The sequence below is a fragment of the Podarcis cretensis genome, assembly GCF_951804945.1.
Source record: "Podarcis cretensis genome assembly, chromosome: 1".
Classification (NCBI taxonomy): Eukaryota; Metazoa; Chordata; class Lepidosauria; order Squamata; family Lacertidae; genus Podarcis; species Podarcis cretensis.
The window spans coordinates 126,226,365-126,240,781 of NC_137170.1; the positions used below are offsets into that span (position 1 = coordinate 126,226,365).

At 46.9% G+C, this 14,417-nt stretch overlaps 1 protein-coding gene across 1 annotated transcript in view; it reads left to right on the forward strand.

The window, feature by feature from the left end:
- TMEFF2 (transmembrane protein with EGF like and two follistatin like domains 2) overlaps nucleotides 1–14,417 on the forward strand; it is a 244,754-nt gene that overhangs the window by 23,835 nt on the left and 206,502 nt on the right. Inside the window, exon 3 of the mRNA XM_079981791.1 lies at nucleotides 7,901–8,030. Within this exon, the coding sequence (XP_079837917.1) occupies nucleotides 7,901–8,030 (130 nt within the window). The remainder of the gene's footprint in view (nucleotides 1–7,900; nucleotides 8,031–14,417) is intronic.

Genomic DNA, 14,417 nt, shown 5'->3' on the forward strand with positions numbered 1-14,417 from the left:
GTAAAAATAATAATAATAAAAAGGCTGGGATGTGTGTCCGAATGGAGAATGAAACACAGATAGGATTGCCTCACTTTCTAGAAATGCAATGACAACACTGCTAGCTGCATCACAACACTGGCCTGCCAAAACTCAGCATAAACTTTTAGTCCTCAAACAGAAGGGTGATATTCCCCAAGGCTACAAAATGTCAGAGATCTGATCAACTTCTGTCCCATGACACGTTGGTGTCTGGAATACAAACTCCAAGTGGCACTGATGTCTCCCTTTCTCAGTTTTTGGAAAACTATATTCAGCCAGGGGGAAGAATGTTAATATGTTGGTGTTTGAATGTTGCCCACAAAAGAAGCGCCAACATATTAACATTCTTCCTCCTGGCTGAATATATAGTTTCCCCCAAACTGAGAAAGAACTCATTGTGATGTATAATTTAGCTCTAATCTACAAGGCCAGTGCAAGCTGAAAATTGATTTACGATTCCCTCTCTATGCACCATTTTTAGTGCTAAGCAGAAAGCTTCCTTTCAGCTTGGTTTTCCAGGGGAAGAAGGAGATGAAAAAGGGGGCAAATGCCTTTTCACCATGGTGGTCACTTTCATGGTGGCAGACGTCGCCTTGACAGCCACCAGCTGGTGGCTGACATTTTTATTTCCCACAATTCCCATGGGAATGGCATTGTCTTAACCTGTCGCACCTTCCCCAGGAAGTGTCTCCCTGTTTTCCTTCGCCCTTCTGAAAATTGCTGAAAAGGTTTCCTAATTTCCGACACTGTCCAATTGGGTGGCAAATAATGGAGCGCATTTGGGACCACCCTTAAAGATCCCCAATATGTGGATGCTTCATGAAGGAAGGCAAAGGTGTCCCCCTGCTAACGCCAACATATTCTTCTGGTACAGCTGATGCTGGCCTGTTGCTACTTACGTGTTGGGTCTCCCTGCTGGCTGTACATCTGACTCCCATTCTGCATCCTACCACATAAGGACATGTCTGGTAGGTGTTGCTCTTCTCCAGGGGGAGGACAAGTTCATAGACATAGAGCAGGCTTCACCAACCTAGTGCCCTCCAGAGGTTCTGGCTTGCAATTCCTGGGTGTGCAGTGGGGACCCCAGCTGGCCAACGCTGCCCTACTTTGAGGGGTGCACTCACAACACTCTGCAAGCCCTGTGCTGCTTTGCATTTCAAACAAGAGTGTTTGGGGTATCCACCTGCCTTGTTAGATGTTCTTGCAGAACTTGCATCAGGTTGCATGTGGCAGGCAACAATTGGCCTGCAGCCTTCTGCATATGCACAGTTGCATGTTCTTGATAGTCTGTGCTGCTTTCTCCTTATATCCAGGGGACAGCTGAGATTTTGATCCTTTGCTTTTGAAGGCATCAAATCCCTACAGGCTTCGTTAATTGCATTGGCAGATTCTGCCAATTTGCCCTCCAGCTCTGTTAGAATCCCCCGACCGCCACCGCGCAGGCTTTGTATGAAGTCTGGCACCTCTCCTTTTAGATACACTTCAGCTTTGCAATGCATTCATCATGCAGGCAATTGAAAACCAACAGGCCCCCTTAAATCTTCTGGGTGGATGGATGGATGGAAGATGACTATTCAAATTGTTTTTGGAGCCCTGGAGGAGGGGAGGGTTTCTTGGAAGCAGCTCAGGGGCTCCTTAATGGGAAAACTTGGTAAGAGCTACCAACCCTCCCAGAAAGATCTCATGTACCAGGCATTTCACACACAGCAGTAGTGATGCCCAACTATGGCCGCACATGAACTGAGCCTCTATAACATTCTTTGCAGAGTTTCAGTGGTTGGCGTTAAAGCATATTGGTTTGTTACATTTATAGATCCCTCGTTTCCTGGAGGCAACTCTAGGCTACGCACTGTGTTCTACCCTGCTCCCAATTTTATCCTCACAACAACTCTGTAAAATAGGTTAAGCTGAGAGATTGGCCCAGTGGGACACAGGTGGCGCTGTGGTCTAAACCACTGAGCCTCTTGGGCTTGCCGATCAGAAGGTTGGCGGTTCGAATCCCCACGACGGGATGAGCTCCCGTTGCTCTGTCCCAGCTCCTGCCAACCTAGCAGTTTGAAAGCATGCCAGTGCAAGTAGATAAATAGGTACCACACTGTGTTCTCCCCCACTACTAATTTTATCCTCACAACAATTCTGTAAAGTAGGTTAAGCTGAGAGTTTGGCCCAAGGTCACCCAGCAAAGCCTTATATCTACATAGGGATTTGAACTTGGGTCTTCCCAGTTCTGGCTCAAACCACTAGACCCCACTAGGTCACAAAGGTCATTCTAAAGCAAGGATGGGACACCTGTGGCCACCCACAACTCCCATAATCCTGGATCCTGGTTTGGGCTGATGGAAATTGGAATCCAACAACAGCTGGAGGCCATCACATTAGATCAGCATAGACTCTTTCTGAAAACCACTAGCTCAGCAGAAACAGCCTTCGGTCTTCGTGGAAGGGCTCGGTCTGTTTGGAGAAAAGAATATTGGAGGCGTGATTGTAAAAGTCAAAGAAGCGCTGATGAGTCTGATTAACATTTTGGCAAGTGGGAGATGTTTCCTCTCTTGGGCAAAGTGACATTTCAGTTTGGCCAAGTAATCATCATATCCCTGGCCTCGTCTCTGTGCGTAACGTCCGATCAAGATAAACCTTTATATCTCACCCAACATGTTAATCAACACGAAACAACTGTCCATAGCTGAGGCATATTTTGAAGTTTGTCATCTTTATAGATCTCTGTTTCCTCTGGTGTGTCATGTGCATTAGCATATCGTGAGATATTTCAAAACAGAAGAGCTAATTGGCAGTGTGACTTTTTTTTTACTGGTCTTTAAGCAGAGGTGATCATTTGTAAATAATAATCTTGATCATTACATTTGTTCTAATTAAACAATGAGGCATATCAGGAGTACAGTAATCATGAGATAATCACATCCCTGGCATAATTATCAGGTACGGGGCACAGCCAAGTATCTCTAATGCCTCCGAGTGTGATTATCTTGTGATAACTGCACCCTGTAGGTTGCTTAATTTTCATTACAAAATGGAATTATTTTTATTAAAGTGAACAAGGGGTGGAAGTGGGTGGGGGGCGAAGCTGTCCTTTTCTTCTGACAGAGGAAGAGAAGACTGATAGATTACAGTGGAACTATGGCTTAGCTGGAATTTCAGGTGGGCAGATACAATGTGGATTAATCATTGACTGCAGGTGCTCTGTTCAGATCCACGTGGCTTTGCTATGATATGAATAACAATGGACTTAACATATCTGGCTCTGTGTGGAAGCTAAGAAACAGGGTCAAGTCAGCTCCACTGAGTTACAATGCTGCATATAAGGGGGAAATTAGGGTTGCCAGACATCCAGAATTTCCCAGAATGCTGCAGTTGGCAGTAGTGTCCTGGGAGAAATTGGTCAAATGTCCGGGAAAATCCTATTTCCCATAAAAATAGCTCAAAACTCGCATTTTTTTTACGATTTTGCTAAAAAAGCTCAACAGCTTTGCCCTCCCCCCGCCCCCCCAAAATGCTGAATAAGTTTTCAGTTCAGATTACAGACGCTTCAGTTTACAGATGTTTCAGGTTAGAGACACTGCTAACCCAGAAATAGCGCCTCGGGTTAAGAAATTTACCTCAGGATGAGAACAGAAATCGCGCGGCGGCAGTGGGAGGCCCCATTAGCTAAAGTGGTACCTCAGGTTAAGAACAGTTTCAGGTTAAGAAAGGACCTCTGGAACGAATTTAGTTCTTAATCCAAGGTACCATTGTATGGCAACCCTAGTTACATATTTTTAGGAATTCCCCAATCGCACACACAATTGTTGCAATCACTTGCCATTTCTATATCCTTCCCTACAGTATGTTTGGGTTTGGGGTGGGGGAAGAAGAAGGTCACATTTAAAGCTGAACCTACCCAGTTCCCACTTTCTGAAACCATATGTGAGCTTAAACACAGCCACCCTTTCAAATTTGCACTTCTCTGAATTTTGCTATGCATACACTAGGGTAGATTGGTGGAACTAACATAGAAAAATGCATTATATTTGGGGAAACTGCTCTGCAAAACATAAAATTAAAAAAATGTGTCTGTTGTGCAAAATTGCATACAAGAAAGTGTTTAGTAGGAGTAATTTGCACTACAGGGCTGTTGAATTTCCACGAGGATTCAAAAGAACACACTTACAAACTGATGTGGAAATCTGGAGAGCTGAATTGAGAGTGAGAGATTTTACTTTCTCGGGCTCCATGATCACTACAGATGGTGACAGCAGCCACGAAATTAAAAGGTGCTTGTTTCTTGGGAGAAAAGCGATGACAAACCTAGACAGCATCTTAAAAAGCAGAGACATCACCTTGCCAACAAAGGTCTGTATAGTTAAAGCTATGGTTTTCCCAGTAGTGATGTATGGAAGTGAGAGCTGGACCATCAAGAAGGCTCATCGCCAAAGAATTGATGCTTTTGAATTATGGTGCTGGAAGAGACTCTTGAGAGTCCCATGGACTGCAAGAAGATCAAACCTCTCCATTCTGAAGGAAATCAGCCCTGAGTGCTCACTGGAAGGACAAATCCTGAAGCTGAGACTCCAATACTTTGGCCACCTCATGAGAAGAGAAGACTCCCTGGAAAAGACCCTGAGATGGAGGGCACAAGGAAGAGGGGATGGCAGAGGGCGAGATGGTTGGACAGTGTTCTCGAAGCTACTAGCATGAGTTTGACCAAACTGCGGGAGGCAGTGGAAGACAGGAGTGCCTGGCCTGCTCTGGTCCATGGGGTCACGAAGAGTCGGACACGACTAAACAACAACAACAAAATTTGGGGTCACATGGCCCTTTTTCAATAGAGCTGCCAGTTTGCAGCCTGGAAATTTGTGTTCCCATGTCCTTTATCTGCCCTCTTTCCACTCAGTTCTACTCAATGGCCTTGTTTGGGTGCTGCATTCCCAGCATAGCTGTCAACTTTTCCCTTTTCTTGCGAGGAATCTTATTCGGAATAAGGGAATTTCCCTTTAAAACAAGGATAACATTGACAGCTATGGTTCCCAGCTTGCCAAATTATAATTCAGCAGCTGGAAATAAGAGATGGGATTATGTGCTCATTCCTCCTTCTTCCTCGGTATTTACAACCTGGTTTAATTAAAACACGGTTAGTCATTACAGCCACAGTGGAGAACTATATATTAATGCCAATTTGTAAACCAGGACCTTAAACCACAGTTCTAAGTCAAGTTTAATTAAACTGAGATATAAGCCCCAGAGAAGAGTTTTTAAGTATGTTCCATGCTATGTATGTTGGTAATTTTCCTGTGGCAGCATGTGGAGCAGATCCTGCGTAGCCATTCTTCAGTGTGTCTCCCCAGTTTGGAATTGGTCAAACAGGCAATAAGGAACCATTGTGACAGGCCTTATTCTCTTTTCTAGTTTGTATTGGGTCTGTTTTAATAAAACCTGATAACTATGATGATGATTTATTAATTTTATTATTCATCCGAAGATTCCAAGATGGTTCACAACAGGAAAAAAAATAATATAAAATACGTAATAAAACAAACTAACAACCCCTTTCACAAATACATTTTAAATAGCCGTAGAATGTTAATCAGCAGATAACTTTGTTGAAGAGAAATGTTTTCAATTGCTGCCTAAAAGTATGTAATGAAGGCACCAGGTGAGTTTCTCTGGGGAGAGCATTTCACAAATGGAGACCCAATGCAGAAAGACCCATTCAAATGTTGCCACCCTCTGGGACCTCTTGTGGCTATGGCAGAACAGGTCTTCTCTGCAGTATCTCCTCATTTATGAAATCCTCTTTCCAAGGAGACTCACCTAGTGCCAACCTTGTCCTCATTTTTATTTTTGGGGGGTTCTTGTTAGGATATAGTCCCATTCCCCCTTAAAAGGAACAGGCATGACTGTTGTGTGTCACATGCCTGTTTACTTCCAGCACAGCCTGCTGGGAACTTCGTTTTGTATATTGCTTTTGCTATGCTGCTGTGTGCTTGGACATGAAGGGAAGCCAACATGTTTTTTTCCCCTTTGTTCCTGAACTATGCTGAATAAACGCCTGTAAATAATGTCTCTGTCCGTCACTTCCATTGTGAGAAGTTATTCACTCTGCTGACTAGAGCGTGCCAAGTCTCTAAAGGTATCTGAGGATTGTGTCACTGTTTGATGCTGTTCCAAAGACTGGAGATCACCCGGCTGCCAGCCGGTGGCTGGAGCCAGCTGGGGGCCTACAAAATGCCCCCGTCTCCCCGGCAGTATCCCAACAGTTCTTTAGGTGCCATCAATGATCTATTGTCCGATCTGTTTCTAATATGCTTTTTGCCAATTTATGCTTGCAGTTTTGTTGTTGTTCTTTAGTCGCCTCCCGAAGTTTGGTCAAACTCATGCTGGTAGCTTCGAGAACACTGTCCAGCCATCTCGTCCTCTGTCATCCCCTTCTCCTTGTGCCCTCCATCTTTCCCAACATCAGGGTCTTTTCCAGGGAGTCTTCTCTTCTCATGAGGTGGCCAAAGTATTGGAGCCTCAGCTTCAGGATCTGTCCTTCCAGTGAGCACTCAGGGCTGATTTCCTTCAGAATGGAGAGGTTTAATCTTCTTGCAGTCCATGGGACTCTCAAGAGTCTCCTCCAGCACCATAATTCAAAAGCATCAATTCTTTGGCGATCAGCCTTCTTTATGGTCCAGCTCTCACTTCCATACATCACTACTGGGAAAACCATAGCTTTAACAATATGGACCTTTGTTGGCAAGGTGATGTCTCAGTTTTACTTGCTTGTAAATCTAGGGTTGCCATATCTTGAAGAGCAAAAAAAGAGGGCAGCCCAAGCCGCTGCCAGTCTGAGACAGAAGTAGAGGCATGCAAGGTGAATCCAACAAACAGCCACCCAAGACATTTCCTTTAAAAGGTGAAAAATCCTCCCAGATGGGTATGTTGGCCCCACAAATGAGGACTTGTCTGGGTTTCCCTGGATGTATGGCAACCCTAGAAATCACTTGGGGGCTTATTAGAGGGACAAGATACACAGATTAAAGTAACATGGTGGGCTGGTGTAGAGGACTTCCTGAATGGGGTAACTGTGCCCCTGAAGGACCAGGTGCGCAGCCTGGGAGTCATTTGGGACTCACAGCTGTACATGGAGGCACAGGTCATTTCTGTGTCCAGCGCAACTGTCTACCAGCTCCATCTGGTACGCAAGCTGAGACCCTTCCTGCCAGCAGACTGTCTCACCAGAGTGGTGCATGCTCTAGTTATCTCCTGCTTGGACTACTGCCATGTGCTCTATGTGGGGCTACCTTTGAAGGTGATCTGGAAACTACAACTAATCCAGAATGCGGCAGCTAGACTGGTGACTGGGAGTGGCCGCCGATACCATATTACACTGGTCCTGAAAGACCTACATTGGCTCCCAGTACGTTTCTGAGCACAATTCAAAGTGTTGGTGCTGACTTTTAAAGCTCAGTTTAAACGGCCTCGGCCCAGTATACTTGAAGGAGCGTCTCCACCCCCATCGTTCAACCCTGACACTGAGGTCAAACGCTGAGGACCTTCTGGCGGTTCCCTCATTGTGAGAAGTGAGGTTACAGGGAACCAGGCAGAGGGCCTTCTCGGTAATGGCACCCTCCCTGTGGAACACCCTCCCGTCAGATGTCAAGGAAATAAACAACTATCTGACTTTTAGAAGACATCTGAAGGCAGCCCTGTTTAGGGAAGTTTTTAATGTTTGGTGTTTTATTGCATTTTTAATATCCTGTTGGAAGCCGCCCAGAGTGGCTGGGGAAACGTAGCCAGATGGGTGGGGTATAAGTAATAGATGATGATGATGATGATGATGATGATGATGATGGTTATAACACAACCCTAAACTTGTTTCATTCTGTCTTTTTCTGCTCATCAGTGTAACAGTGACTTTGTGCCTGTGTGCGGCTCCAACGGCGACACCTATCAGAACGAGTGCTACTTGAGACAGGCTGCCTGCAAGCAGCAAAGCGAAATCCTTGTGGCGTCAGAAGGATCGTGTGCCACTGGTAGGTCTAGCAGGCTCTGTACGGCATATTATCTTAAGCCAAATCTAATAGGCTGTGTGTCGTCGCGAACAGTTGTTTTGCATTGCTGCCTGATTCATTCCAGTAATTGAAAGCTTGGCACAACATATAATGACAGCTACAGTTGGGGTTTTGTTGTTGTTTCCGCCTTGCAGCAAACCATTTCAGAACCTGGGAACTATGTTTTCATTTTAGGGTTGCCATATGTCCTCTTTTCTCAGGACGTGTCCTCTTTTTCATGGGTAGCAATGTTAAAAGTGGAAGTTGGCAAATGTGTCCTCTTTTTTGCTCTTCAAAATATGACAACCCTAGAATGTGTGGCCCCCAGGCTGCCATCACGGCTGCCCCCCCCCCCCCCCGCGCTGGGCGACCCCCCCAGGACACACACCCCACCCTGGGACACATGCCAGTCCCACCCCTGCCTGCACTCCCCCCCCCAGTGCCAGAGCATGAAGCTTCGCCACTACTTTTGACACATGACCAATGAGGAAGAGCGAGAGTTGCACTACCCAATAGAAAACATCCAATTATATCTGCCTGCTTGTGCAATGGAAATCTGCTTGAACAATGGACCTCTAGCCACTTGCAGATTTGCTGCAAAGCAGATTTTCGGGGTGTGCATGATGGGTTGGAGGGAAGAAGCTCAGTTGTGTGAGTGGACACCCACTCATGCTATGTTAGCTCTCATCCAATATATATTTGGCAACTGAATGGTGTTGCCTCAGTTTATCTGGAAGGGACTGGGGCACAGATGCAGACTGGCTCTGCTGGTAGCCCCAGCCTTGCAAGCTGCCCTGGAACCATCCACGTAAGTTACAGTGCTGCTAATGTCATCCCCAGCCAGCAGGACCAGTGATCAGGGATGATGGGAATTGTAGTCCAAAAATAGCTGGAGACCCAAGTTTGGGAAGCCCTGCCCTAAAGGGACCATAAGAGAAGGAATGGGGGACTTGCAAGATGGTGTTAAGTGGTCAAATAACGTTCTTAAAGTAGCTGGAAGGATAGGAGTGAGATGCCATCACGAGCAGAAGCTCCCTCACTACGGTGTGATAGCCATCTTGTCTCATGGTGTTAGATTTGTATGGCTCTTGCAATTTTGTGGCGTTTCAGAGAGCCCCGCAGAGAGCGAGAAAGGCCCGCTACAAAAGTTAATACTTACTTTCCTTATGCGGCAAAATAATGAATAGGAGGGTTTATCCTAGAGACCTTTTGGCTCAGAGGAATGTGTGTGTGAGGGAAGATAATCTTGTTTGTCATCATAGAAAGCAGGACAGAGTCGCACGAGAGGCCCCATTTGCCTTTTGCAGTTTGCGATAATATGGTAAAAAAAAGAGAGAGTCCAATTTCTGAGGCTTACTTATCTGCAAAGCAAGCAATTGTACAGAAGAAAGAAAGAAATTGTTTGCGGGCTCATCTTTTGTTTAGACACACACCGGGTTTCTGTTTTGTTTTTAATTGCAAGCCGCAATTGCAATTTGAAGAGCATCACGGCTTCATTTAAAATGAAGATTTAAAAAGAAAATCGAAATGATGATGGAGGTTTGCAAACTGATCTAGATTAACCAGATCTGACTGTAGATAAATTGGGATTCTGACTCTCAGCATTCAAGTAGAATCCCAATTTTGTGTTTTGCAAGCTCTCCGTTTCCCTTCCTAACTGCCAGTGACACTGAGGAGCCTTTGCGAACCAAATCTCTGCCTCTGTGTAGCTTTGCCTGCTTTTTGCATCAAGCACTTTCCTTTTAAAGAGTAGCATTGCTACTCAGAAGTAAGCGCTGTTGAATTCAACGGGACTTACTCCAGGGCAAGCATGTATGCAACTGCAGCTGGAATTTCCTTTTGAACTATATCTCTCCAAGTAATAATGTAGTTTTCAAGTTTAATTACAGGGCTACTTAACCAAGTGCTTTTATTGACTAGGCATTCAAGCATAGATATTAACTGATTGCCTTTTGCCCACAGTCTTTGGTAACACAGGGAGCTGGTCTATCTTGCTCAGGGCCATCTATCCCGGGGGTATAGGATGGGGAAGACCAGGGGAGCCGTGGCCCCAGGCGCAAATTTTTGATTGGGCATGAGGGGGTGTAACCTGGCTCCCTTATTGAAGCTGGAGCCATGAGGAGGCAAGCCAAGCCAATGCCAGAGAAGGGATGCCTGTATATGTCCCACACCTGGGCTGGCTGAGAGCAAGGGTGAGGGCCACGGCGCTGCTGCTACCACCCACCAAGGAGAGGCAAGAGGTTCTGGCAGTTGCCTCCTTCACGAACGGGATGCCACAGCCCACAGCGTTGCCCTCCTTGTGGGGCCACAGCGAGCCTCTTTCTCCCTCCCCTTACATCGCCTAACTTGTGTGGGAATGTTCAGGGATACAGGAGAGGATATATTGTTGGATTATATCCTTTCCAACTTGTGTTAACAAGTTCTACAATTTAGCAGAGTAACATTCCCCTTTTTAAATTTGCACAGCGGATGTGTTTGCTCAGGCTCGCTAAAGCTTCTAAAATACATTTTCCTTTTGGTAATTCCCCGCTTAAAGGTAAAGGGACCCCTGACCATTAGGTCCAGTCGTGGCTAACTCTGGGGTTGCGGGGCTCATCTCGCTTTATTGGCCGAGGGAGCCAGTGTACAGCTTCCGGGTCATGTGGCCAGCATGACTAAGCCGCTTCTGGCGAACCAGAGCAGCACACAGAAATGCCATTTACCTTCCCGCCGGAGCGGTACCTATTTATCTACTTGCACTTTCATGTGCTTTCAAACTGCTAGGTTGGCAGGAGCAGGGACCAAGCAACGGGAGCTCACCCTGTTGTGGGGATTCGAACCGCCGACCTTCTGATTGGCAAGTCCTAGGCTCTGTGGTTTAACCGACAGTGCCACCCACGTCCCAATTCCTCATTTAGTCCCTCATAAAAAGGTAGACACAAGATAGTCGCGAGCAGGGCCGGGGCGGGAGAGTGCTAGAGTTCTGTCTAGTCAAGTTGAGTGGGATCAATTCCAATCTGTTACCTCCGAGGATGTGGACAGGCTGCTTGGACGAGTGAAGCCAACCACCTGTCTCCTGGATCCTTGCCCATCCTGGCTTATAAAAGCTAGCCGGGAAGGACTGGGCGATGGGCTTCGTGGGGTGGTGAATGCTTCCCTCCGTGAGGGAGCCTTCCCAGACCCGCTGAAAGAGGCGGTTATTAAACCGCTTCTTAAAAAACCATCTTTAGATGCGGCCACGATGGCCAACTATCGCCCAGTTTCAAATCTTCCATTCTTGGGCAAGGTGATTGAGCGAGCGGTGGCCGAACAACTCCAGGCACGCCTGGAAGAAGCGGACCATTTGGATCCCTTCCAGTCGGGATTCAGGCCTCATCATGGGACTGAAACTGCCTTGGTCGCACTGGTTGATGATCTTCGGCGGGCTAGGGACAAAGGTGAGAGCTGTTTCCTAGTTCTGCTGGATCTCTCAGCGGCGTTTGATACCATCGACCATAACATCCTTCTGGACCGTCTTGAGGGGCTGGGAGCTAGGGGCACTGTCATACAGTGGTTCCGCTCCTTCCTCCTGGGCCGTGTTCAGAAAGTGGTGGTGGGGGATGAGTGTTCAGACCCCTGGGCTCTCACTTGTGGGGTGCCTCAGGGTTCTGTCCTCTCCCCCATGCTTTTCAACATTTACATGCAGCCGCTGGGAGAGATCATCAGGAGGTTTGGGCTGGGTGTTCATCAGTATGCGGATGATACCCAGCTCTACCTCTCCTTTAAATCAGAACCAGTGAAGGCGGTGGAGGTCCTGTGTGAGTGTCTGGAGGCGGTTGGAGGATGGATGGCGGCTAACAGATTGAGGTTGAATCCTGACAAGACAGAAGTGCTGTTTTTGGGGGACAGGGGGCGGGCAGGTGTGGAGAATTCCTTGGTCCTGAATGGGGTAACTGTGCCCCTGAAGGACCAGGTGCGCAGCCTGGGAGTCATTTTGGACTCACAGCTGTCCATGGAGGCACAGATCAAATCTGTGTCCAGGGCAGCTGTTTACCAGCTCCATCTGGTACGTAGGCTGAGACCCTATCTGCCTGTGGACTGTCTCGCCAGAGTGGTGCATGCTCTGGTTATCTCCCGCTTGGACTACTGCAATGCACTCTACGTGGGGCTACCTTTGAAGGTGACTCGGAAACTACAACTAATCCAGAATGCGGCAGCTAGACTGGTGACTGGGAGCGGCCGCCGAGACCATATAACACCGGTCTTGAAAGACCTACATTGGCTCCCAGTACGTTTCCGAGCACAATTCAAAGTGTTGGTGCTGACCTTTAAAGCCCTAAACGGCCTCGGTCCAGTATACCTGAAGGAGCGTCTCCACCCCCATCATTCTGCCCGGACGCTGAGGTCTAGCGCCGAGGGCCTTCTGGCGGTTCCCTCACTGCGAGAAGTAAAGCTACAGGGAACCAGGCAGAGGGCCTTCTCGGTAGTGGCGCCCGCCCTGTGGAACGCCCTTCCAGCAGATGTCAAAGCGATTAACAACTACCTGACATTCAGAAGACATCTTAAGGCAGCCCTGTTCAGGGAAGTTTTTAACGTGTGATATTTTATTGTATTTTTGCTTTTTATGGAAGCCGCCCAGAGTGGCTGGGGAGGCCCAGCCAGATGGGCGGGGTATAAATAATAAATTATTATTATTATTATTATATTATAAAAGTGTAAAAAGAATTTACTCACACATTCTGTTCACAGTTATATCCCAGAAGGTTGACTTAAGTTAGAAAAGTAATATACACCTGGAAACTATCCCATAAGGAGACAGCTCCTTTGTCCTCTCTTGGCTGCAAGCCAAGAAAGCATCTTAGGCTAAGCAGACATTGCTTCTTCGATGAATTGTGGTCAGAGAGAGAGAGATGGCTGACCCATCCTGTTCTTTTGTCACCTGGGCAGGTGAGTTCACGCCTGACTCTAGTCACATGCAGAGGAAGTCTGTCACAGCCTAGGAGAAACAGGAAGTTTCGATTGGCTGGTCCAGACAGCTCCTTTTATGTCCACCCTAGGGATGTTGTACTTCACTGCTCTTGTGTTTCACATCCCAAAACTTGCTAATGGCTCAGAATGCCACGGCTCAGTCGGTGGTGAGGGCTGGGGCTGGTGTGACCACCCTCAAGGTCTAACCCCCCCCCCCAGCGCACAAATATGCTCCCCGCCCGGCTGCTAAGACCGTAGATCTGCCCTGAATGGCAGCAGCTGTCCAGGGTTTCAGCGTCTCTCAGCCTGACCTGCAGATGTCAAGGACTGAACCTGAGAAAAGGCAGATGCTCTGACTCAGAGCTACACATGTCACTTCCCTTGTACCAATCCTATAGTATCAATTTGCCAGGATCTGGTAATAATAATAATAATAATAATAATAATAATAATAATAATATCTATATCCCGCCCATCTGGCTGGGTTTCCCCAGCCACTCTATGCGGCTGCCAACAAAAGATTAAAAATACATTAAAACATCAGTCATTAAAAACTTCCCTAAACAGGGCTGCCTTCAGATGTCTTCTAAACGTCAGATAGTTGTTTATTTCTTTGACATCTGATGGGAGGGCATTCCACAGGGCGGGCGCCACTTCCGAGAAGGCCCTCTGCCTGGTTCCCTGTAATATTGCTTCTCACAGTGAGGGAACCGCCAGAAGGCCCTCAGAGCTGGACCTCAGTGTCCAGGTTGAACAATGGGGGTGGAGACGCTCCTTCAGGTATACTGGACCAAGGCCATTTAAGGCTTTCAAGGTCAGCACCAACACTTTGAATTGTGCTCGGAAACGTCCTAGGAGCCAATGTAGGTCTTTCAAGACTGGTGTTATATGGTCTTGGGAGCCGCTCCCAGTCACCAGTCTATCTGCCGCATTCTGGATTAGTTGTAGTTTCCAGGTCACCTTCAAAGGTAGCCTCACGTAGAGCGGGTTGCAGTAGTCCAAGCAGGAGATAACTACAGCATGCACCACTCTGGCATTTTGGAATATTATTTTGGAATTTAAACCTCCTTGGTGACCAGCCTTACTGATGTGGAAACGTACCAAAGGTCCAAAGGTGACGATGTCTACAGATCCAAATGTTTCACCTGATTCATTTGACACTGCAATCCACAATGACGCTACGCTGGCATTCCCACAGCTCTGCTGCTTGCTTAATGAGCGTTTTAGTTGCCCATTGATTGTATTTTGTATTTTATTGGTTTTAATTTGCGAATTGCCCAGAGGACATGGTTAATTGGGTGGTATATAAATGCCGAGAACAAGCATATGCTGTGCTATTTAAAAAAAACCTTCCAGCAGTGGATCAGGCAGCAAAATGATCTAGTGTTCCTGCATTGTTGTTTGAAGCAGGCATAGAACATCGTGGTCAGATCCAGCTGTAGA